This window comes from Notothenia coriiceps, unplaced genomic scaffold, assembly GCF_000735185.1.
Source record: "Notothenia coriiceps isolate Sejong01 unplaced genomic scaffold, NC01 NC01_scaffold00031190, whole genome shotgun sequence".
Classification (NCBI taxonomy): domain Eukaryota; kingdom Metazoa; phylum Chordata; class Actinopteri; order Perciformes; family Nototheniidae; genus Notothenia; species Notothenia coriiceps.
The window spans coordinates 1-9954 of record NW_011363891.1 but is presented as its reverse complement, the minus strand read 5'-3'; the positions used below and the strand labels follow the sequence as shown (position 1 = coordinate 9954).

The 9954-nt window shown below is 38.3% G+C and overlaps 1 protein-coding gene across 1 annotated transcript; it reads left to right on the top strand.

Moving 5' to 3' along the window:
• The first annotated feature begins 1987 nt into the window (after window positions 1-1987).
• On the top strand, window positions 1988-8103 carry LOC104959872 (E3 ubiquitin-protein ligase RNF182). The gene is made up of 2 exons (XM_010787786.1): window positions 1988-2059; window positions 5088-8103. Exon 2 carries the CDS (start codon window positions 5102-5104, stop codon window positions 5828-5830), a length of 729 nt encoding a protein of 242 aa, XP_010786088.1. The 5' UTR covers window positions 1988-2059; window positions 5088-5101; the 3' UTR covers window positions 5831-8103.
• Window positions 8104-9954: the final 1851 nt, after the last annotated feature.

The following is a 9954-nucleotide window of genomic DNA, read 5'->3' as shown; positions in this document are numbered from 1 at the left end:
TTCTTTATCTGCTGCCATATTCTTAATTTCTGAACCTTAAAATTGCTTAGAGGCTTCGTGTTGAAAGGTTTATGAACACAATCCACATACTACCCATGAGGAATCACTCTCGTACTGCCACGGAAAACAAATCTTAAATCAGAATAGTGTAGCCTATAGGGAACAACAATTAAACACAAGGCATTTTTGAGGTTGCTCATAGTTCTCTGAAAGTATATTTTCAAGCTTGAATTTTTCAATATGCTTGCGACCATATTGTTCAATACAGGCAGATGGAATCTAATTGGTGTTAAATGGACTGCAGCTGATAACCAATGGAGTGATTGAGTGGTTGATTAGCAAATAATTTACCTTGAGTCCCAGCAATATGATAAAACCCACATGGAAATTGAAGCAATGTGTTTGAAAATACTACATTTATAGCCTTCAAATGTATGCATTTATATTTTAATGTAGTACAACATCTGCCCAGTGTTGCGTTACACATGTATGAATATATGTGTTTTTATGTACTACTTAACAATCTTCTCTCCGGTTGACTGAATTATTGAAAAATCGACTGACTAATTAGTTTGTCTCCAAGAAAAATATGTGTCATGAGTAGGTGGACCGAAGCTGACCTTAAAGATGGGGTATGTAAATTCTTTCAGAAACACTTTTTTTTTATATTCCATGGAATGCTCTTAACATCCCGATAGCAATGAATATATTAAATGCTTTGACAATAAATACATAAAAAAATGTCATCTGTGGAAGCTGTAGTACTGTAAAAAGCCCGACCAATCATTTTAGCCGGCCCGGCTAAAATAACTGGATGGCCTACCTGCCTGTTAGCCTTCCATCTGTGCACAAACTTAGCTCGTGCCCTCATTGGTCATGTGCGCATTCGTGTGTGTTGGAGGAGGGGCTCTGTAAGGAAGTCTGAAGGAAGAGGCAGATTTTTTCCGGTTGTGTATTTTCAAATTCTAGCGTACTCGAGCTGGTTTCTCCAAAGTTACATACCCCACATTTAAGGAACTGATTGGAGTAGAGCCTTGATGATGGAATGGAGGAAATTGTGTTTTTGCTCTCCAAGGTCATTATGTATCCAGTTACATCTTCCTGTCTGGGTTATTCCATTAATCTATGGAAACACTTGGGAGATTGGAATTGGAATTTTCATATGGCATGTTGAGATTGGCTTTGCAATGGTTGAGGAGGCTACCAGTGTACTTGAGCAAGATACAGACGTCCATCTTAAATAATTATGTTGGATGCACATAGAAACATCTTGAGTTAGCCCGTTGTCTAGGTTGCAAATTGCACTTACAGTAATCATTAATGCGAACTGTAGTCCTCTATGCAATCAATCTTTTTCACTATGGCTCAATTGGGCTATGAAATTAACTAGCAACGTCCTTCATTCTTACATGACAAAGAAACACAAGCACAATTTCATAACATGGCACAAGAAAAACAAGAATAAAGTAAGTCTGAATAAATGATTATAAGATGTCACTACAACCTTAAAACATAAACAAGCTATTTAGGCCATTAAAATGTACTGAACAAATAATACAATCTGAAAACAGTTGTGGAATCTTGTACTATATATTGAAGGATACGCCTCCCATGTCACTAACTGGAGTGGAACTACCTTGGGATTCATCAGTTGTGTAACTGCCAACTAGCAGACATCCAGCAAATGCTCAAATGTGCATTGTCTGTTTCCTCATTTAATCAGAAGCTAATTTCCCACAAGCAGTTAGAACAAGATGGTCCTCCAAAGAGGAACAACATCAGTTCAGTCAGACAACTCACATGTTTCTTTATATGTTTATNCAATGAACCAACACCGAACACAGGGAGAGACAAGACTAAATACAGGGAGGGGTAATCACAAGACGAGAAACAGCCGGGCAGGGGAGGAGAAACACAAGGGCCACCCCTTGTGTTTCTCCTCCCCTGCCCGGCTGTTTCTCGTCTTGTGATTACCCCTCCCTGTATTTAGTCTTGTCTCTCCCTGTGTTCGGTGTTGGTTCATTGTTTGTCTTTCCTGTCTTCCTCCATGTTGGTCACGGTCAGTTTTGTTTGCTAATGCTACCTTGTGCTATTTGTGTTTTTTCGTGCCATATTTATGTTCATCAGCTTTTAAATAAAGCTTCTTTTTTTTTTCTAGACCTTTTACCTTTTTATCGTCTGCATTTGGGTCCTACCTTTTCCGCAAACCGTAAAAAATGGAAGCACTCAGTGATTTCTAATTTCTGTAAATTTTTTAACCTTTATTGAACCATACAAACATTGACAAAAAAACATGGACCATCCGAGCAGATATCCAAAGTAATAAAAACTGCTAGCATGTTCGGGGAGCTGATCAAAATATATGTTAGAGCAGACAGGACTACCCTGAACGTTGAGAGAACCAGAACTCAGCCCCAAAACTACAATTCAAGCCAGGACTGGGATCCACCTGGGACACATAGTTCTGACCCAATGAAGACCTCCAACCACACTGAGACAAAACATGTCCACATCCAGTAATAAACATAATAGGACGATAGAGGCAATGTAGCTTACGTCTTTGAATGCCCTATCTTTACCACTATGGGACTTGTACCTGTTCTCTCATGCCCCTCAATGGAGACGGATTTGGGCAAAATACTTTAAAAAACATATAGTAGGTTTTGAATCTGTTTCTGATTTTAAAATTCAGAGCTCTTCGTAAAAGTTTGGCAGGGTTGTCAGACGTTAATGAGTCAAGTACTGTAAGTTGCACATTTAAGGCAAAACATTGTGAACCTCGATACTTCAGAGTAAAAGAAAGGTTGAATTTCTGTGAAAATGTTTTGCAAGGGAGCCAAAGAACTGGGAAGCTGTAAGTAAATCATTTGAATAGAGCCACCAATTGCTCCCTAACCCTAATAACGATATCGAGGTATTTGGTCAAAAGGTATTGTGATGTTTAATTTGTTCAATATCGCCCAGCTCTGGTGTGAGGGCGCACACTCTCTGAGTCACATTTCAGCATAGTGACAGAAGGGAAGTGGGCCAACTCTTTCCTAACTCATTTCATCTTTATAGGCCAGAAATATAAACAATGATCTTATATCTTCAAACACAAAGCATACAACTATATGATAAATAAAACAAGTTTAAAAATAGTTTGTGGAAACATGACCGTCCACATAGTCTTTGATGGAAGAGACTATTCATGTTCTGCATCTAGAGACTTTATACAAGTCACATTGCAACAAAGTTAATTCAATGATTAATTAGTTAAAAATATATAATACATAATATGAATATGTAATTCAATACAGCATGTAGAAAATTACATTAATGTCAGGATACACAGGACTGGTGATAGGAAAATAACAGCCCTTTTTCTATATGATCCCACCTATTTCCCAGGCCAAATTAACTATTCAAGAAAACCACAGCGTGTTTGTTTTGCTTTACTTACTAAAAGGGTTTCAGACCTTGCCTCTTGTAGTGGGTTATCTGAGAACACATCATGGCTCAGATATCTTTTGTAATAAAAGCAAAAAGAAAATGTGAAAGTGGTGGAAATTGATCTAGTCACTGTATCATGATAGAATGTGTGCAGAATTAAATTGGTTATTGCTTTCTTATTTTTTCTTGCCCTTCTTTAGCTTTTGTATGATTGGACCAGTAAACTCACTGAGCTCAGAGAATAAACTCAGTGTTTCTGTCTTTTATGACCATTATTACAAAACAAAAGATTGTCATGGGGTGAAGTTTTAAAACAATGGCTCTCATTTTATGAATAGTAATTGGGTAATCGACCTTAGTTCGAATTGTTATTTTTGTTATTTTCTTCTATATTTTGGCTATTTGTGTTTATGTAGAGTTGCTCATGTGGTCAGTTGTATTCCCAGTCAAACCCTAATTTAGATAACCTTTTCACCAGGGTATAAAGGGCTTACCTATTCTACTTGTCTTTGTAGTCTGCAAGCTTTATTTGGGTGTTTGTGCATGGCATCACATTTTGGAACTACATAATGTCCACCACCTCAAAACCACCACTGAACCAACAATCTATTCACTTTTTACTACTGCATCAAACACATTTTTAACCAGGAGATTCCCACGTTATCAACATAGTATCCCATACAAGCATGTACAAATGCATCAGTCTAATGTTACTGTACACTTCCCTGAATATTAGTCACTCACAAATATGTGGTTGAACTATTGAATCTTCATATTACCCAAAGGGTTTGTTTCCACTCTACAATACACATTTGAACACATGGCCATAATAAATCAGGAAGACGGTAGCATTTCCTCTCGGTGGACTTCAGTTTCACTCTCAAAGGCTTAAAACCAGTTCACCATAAATTAAGCTAGAGAAAGCAAGATAAAAAAAGAGGAAATTGTAATAAAACTCTAAACTCAAAATATGAGTGAATATAGAATACATGCTTGCTTAGTATGGATATATGCTTCATGGACAACTGATCATTAGATCTTATGAATGATGATTGAGGATTTCTGCCAGAAAATATATCACATCAGGCCTTAATTATGTACAGTAGCACAAAAAGATGTTGGCATGCGCTACTGTAGTAGTGATACACGCCAAGGATGATTCATTTGAAAACACTTTGACATTTCATTTCTGAATAGTTTTGTATTCAGACCATATAACAAACAAAAAATGGATTCATATAGGGGTCAGGGTTGAGGTCATTTAAATGAAGATCTGTAACAATATTGTATACTATTCAGAATTCCCGAATTAACCGTAAATGTTCAATGAGCCACTGTTCCCACCACCTCTTTGCAAAGATCAATAGCATTCCTGGCTATGCTATGTCACAAAGGCTTCTGGGATGACACCCAGATTCAACTCCTAAATCATAAATCATTCATCACCGTCAGGTTCAGGGAATAGAAGCAGTCAGAGAGGAAGGCAGATTGCTGACCTTTCTCTGCTGGGTAGAGATAAAGCAGTCGCAAAAATCAGTGTGTTTCAGTGCAATTTCCAACGTTCTAGTCAAAGTATTTTGTATTGCTGGACTATATCAATGTCATTACTTCTTACCCTCATTCTGATTGTGTCTCTTTGTTCTCAACTTCCTCAGAATATGACTTGAAGATGAGCTGTCCTCAGGCTGAGTTAGAGGAGAAGGACTGCCCTCAACCAGAGGAATTAGAGTGTAAAATCTGTTACCAACGCTACAATGCCCACAACCGCAAGCCTAAGATCCTGGACTGCCTTCACCGGGTCTGTGCCCGCTGCCTCGGTAAAATCCTGGACATTGCTGATGGGGCGGCCTTCATCTCATGCCCCTTTTGCCGACACCAAACTGAGATCACAGAATACGAGGTGTCAGCCCTCCCTGACGATGTTATCATCATGTCCCACTTGGCGATGCGGGACAAATCCTGGAGCTCCGACCATAAGGAGGTGGTCCTGACTCCTACGAGTTTCTCCTCATCAAGCCCGTCCCATGACTCATCAAACTGCCTGGTCATCACTATAATGGAAGTGCAGAGGGACTTGCAGCACTCCCCCAGTCGAAATGGCAGCTCCGACATCTATGCCGAGCAGAGCCTGGACTCCGTATCAATGGGCTCCAATGGACCGGCTGAACAGGACGCCCTGTCCAAGTTGTGTAATCATGTCCCACGTATCCTGGTCTGGCTGCTGGGTTTCTTATACTTTGGCTCACTGCCTCTAGGAATCTATTTATTGGTGATCCAGAGAGTGACCCTGGGCATTGTATGTGTTAGTCTGGTGCCATCAAGCCTGACTGTTTGTCTGGTCTATGGGTTCTGCCAGTGTCTGTGCCAGGGCATGTGTGACTGCTCCACCAGGGGCTGATAGGATGCTACTCAAGAACTGGTGTTTGTAGGATGGAATAATGTCAGCTCCAGGTATTTTGTGTGTTTTGTGAACAGATAGGGGGCCTTTATGTAAATATGATGCCCTTTCCTAAACATACTTTTCATGCCTAACAGTACATTTTGTTCATGCAAATAATGGGCCAGTAAAGAGACCCAATGCCGCCTTTAGCATTGGACCGTGCTTTTGTTTGTTAGTTGAGCACTGCAACTCAAAAACAGTTTGGCAAACAGGAACATAGCTCCTTGCAAGCTGTGTTAGTACATAGGAGTAGTGCCTGTAGGTAGATTTCTGTGATGTATTTCTGTAATCTTTATTTGTTTTTTGCTGTGTGTATTAGTCAAACATTACGTTTGAGAGCAGACCTTTAACCTTTGACTTGCATAACAACAGCAGTTACAGAGTCCTGGGCCCTCATTTATCAACATTGAATCAAAGGAATTCTTGAAAGTTATCCTTTTAAAATAATACGTGGGATAACATTTGACAGACAGAATATGTCATTGTGATCAGTTAATTTAAACTATATGTAAGCAAGGTAGAAAATTGTAGGTTCCCAATAACAAAAAGGGAGGAAAAAACAAAGTCCACTTAAAATATTGCTCATATAATATTTTGTATTGTTCACTTTTATTTCTCATTTACCATTAAAGGTAGAACTACAGGTTACCAAATGTCTTCTCTCTGTTAAGCTAAACGCAAATAAACGTTGAAAGCATGTCATATTGTGATACCTGCCTTGCCATCAGCTTCTAGGAATGTAGAAAAAGCATTGGTACACTGATATCTTGAGGGTTTCAAGGTGTCAGTCTGTTAAACATGTTGATATAACCTCTCTATTTTCTGGTTTGGGGATATGTAATAAACAATGAATGAATTAGAATTTGCAAGAATAGCAACTTTCTAAATTCTGTGTGATATTACAAGTAATACTACAGGAAGAGACTAAGCATTGTACCGGATTAGCAAGGAAAACAATTCGACCTATATGCAATAAGGCCTTGATACAAATGAACAAATCAAATGAATTGGCAGTAATGTTTTGTTGGTACATGTTTTACTGCCACAGCATTGCCTTTGGGCTAACATGTCACAGAGTTATTAGCATTGGTAAATGAATGTGGCCCATTTATTTTCTCTCTCTCTGCCACAAATACAGACTCACACCATTCAGGGTTGTTATGTTGATATGTGGTTCTTGTGAGGCATAAACCAGACTCATATCTCAGGTGTTTTGATACTCATTCAATATTAAACAACATACTTTCCATTAATTTCCTTGATAGGTTGAATGTTATAAAGTATTTTTCTGTTATATTTTGCGGTACAGGTTGTACAAATCTTTGGTTGGGCTTATGGCTAAGGAGTCCTCTGTTACCTTTATGCAGTAAGTCACATGCACATAGTGCCATACTAAAGCCATGTGGATTTGTTGTTGTTTGACACCTCATGGTTGTGCGCATTATTTATGTGGCATCTTGGTTTTATTTAGCTTGTAAGACAAACACTGTCAAACAATCATTCTGGCATATGGAAGTCTAATAGAAAGGTCACATCAAACCATGATGTTAGCTTGACAATTACTAAAAATACATTTGAAACGTAACCTAAAATGTTTAGCTAGGTTTTTCACATGTATATAGTCAAATAAACTACAATTTCTTTAAATTCATCTGGTTAATCTTCAAGCTTCTCATGTGTGTAACAAAACATTTTTCTTATAGCTCTGAAACCAAAACATATATTTGACCACTCTTTATGACATCTGCAGCACTACTTCAAAGAAAGGATTCGACTATAAATTGAGTGTTTCATAGTGAACAGTTAGTAAAACATTATGCCCATGAACATGGTGGTTTGGAATCTTTGGTTTTATTAATTTGGGGTTGTTTGGAGCAGTTACGCAAATTAAACAATTACCGACTTTCTTCACTCACAATTAAGAATCTTTTCTGTGCGGTGTAGGTAATCGAGGGCCCTTGGATAATAGTCTTAGATATACTAAATGATCAACTTCAGGTAACAATATTTCACATCAAAATGGATATGTAGCAATTGCTAATGTTAGGGTTCTGTATATTATGTTCTTACCCTTTCTCTGTCAACTTCTGTCTGCCGCTATATTCTCTACCCATCTCTGTACCCACCCCTCTATGTTTTCCTTTTTTTGTGTCAATGATCTACTGTCAGCTTTCAGCTTAGTGCCACACTACTGATCACAGAAGCTACCAGACAGTGAAATAAATGGAGCATTATTTTCTATATGTGGCCTGTGTACTTCTTTGTGTGTCTGCTGCCTGCTCATTCAGTACGTAACAGTCAATATTTCTGTCATCGCAGCATTCATCACCAAGCTCAACGAGACAGGACGGATAAAATCACAAAGGTGCAGGCTAATTTGTCATTTCTAAAGTATTTTCGCCCATTTTTAACAACATTCTTGTAACAGTGACAACAAGATTAATGACATGGAGGTCTGGCTGGCTCCACAACATTACTCCCAAAACAGAGACAATAATATCATCGTTTCTTTCACAATGAATGATGGTAACTCAGCATGATTGCATGTAAGTGGACGAAGATAAATGAGCCTTTCATTTTCAAGTCATTTCAAGCACTATTATGGTCGACAATGGTTAGGCACAAAAAGTATGGGGACAATACCAAGTGAATATAGTATAGTTCAACCAGTTTGAGACAGACCTACTAAGTAGTGACAGAAAGCAAAGAAATGATAGATGACAGAACACAGCAGCAGATCATGCAGAAAGAGAATTTATTTTTCTGCATGAGTTGGCAGAGCTGTAGGACAGAGTGCTTCTGAGGGTAGCGTTTGCCCTGTTGGTTATACAGTCTGACATCTACAAGACCCTGCTTTCATCCTCCCGCGCTGACTGGCAGGTTACATTAGCAAATACAAACTCTCCTCCCCTATATCTATAAAAAGATTGGTTCAAATAAAAGACGACCCTGAGTATGTGAGGCCCTGGGCATTGTATGTGTTATTTGGACATGCAAAACGGTCAGCCCCGGTTTGGGTGTTATTAGAAAATATCACAGGCGGGTCAAAAAGGGACAAAGTAGAGTACCAAGTAAGCCGTTAATAATTTACTGATATATTGTGTGCATTTGTCCACCTTCCTTCTCTTTCCCTGTGTCTCAAATACAGCACACATAGCGCATGAGTTTGCTTGTGATTGTCCTTGTCTTAGATCTGTGATATTATAAAGTTGGCTGTTTGCAGGTAGGGTCAAAGCCCAAAGTAAGCAGGGTATTAATGCAAATCTTTGCAATGGCCAAACATTTTAATTTCATTCGGTCCAAAATACTTTTTTTTTCTATTGACTTGAAAGATACGTCTGTAAATCAGCATGTATCTTGTACTGCGATCAACTTCATAAGGATTTAAGGAAAATACAAATCTAACGGCCCAGATCCCAAGAGATCAGGGGCCTCATTTATAAAGGGATATACGCAAAAAAAATTGCGTACGCCAGTTTCTACGCAATGTTTGCAATTTATAAAATACTAAATTGACGGGAAAATGTGCGGTCCTCCACGCAAACTCTAACCCATGCGTACGCACTAAGCACACAAACGGTAGAGACGAGAAACTGCGACACCGTTGGCAGAAGGAAGAATGGAGAGAAATATGTGGAAATAATACCATAAATAAAATGTTACCTCTCATTTATCAAATATGAAGAATTCATTTTCACAAATTGATTAAAGCCAATCTTAAAATGATTAAACAAACGCCTGTTTGAGAATCCTCAGTGCACACAAAAACATAAATTGGAGAAATAAATAAATACGGATATGTTATTTAAAACCACCTCGAATATGTTGTGTTAATGTTAGGAAATGTTTTCTCATAAATGATGCGGTAAGCAGGAGGACAGAATTACGTCTAAACTGACGCCGTTTTGCATTTCTATAGGTTGTAGATACGAGCATGGTTTTATATACTATCACGTTTAATCGTGTTTTATGCCGTTTGCCAAGACTTGATAAGTCGCTCGTAAAACACAGGAGGTATGGAAACTAAGAACACCATATGTGGTAAATTGTACAGCTAATATAACACAACACATTAGTTGTAT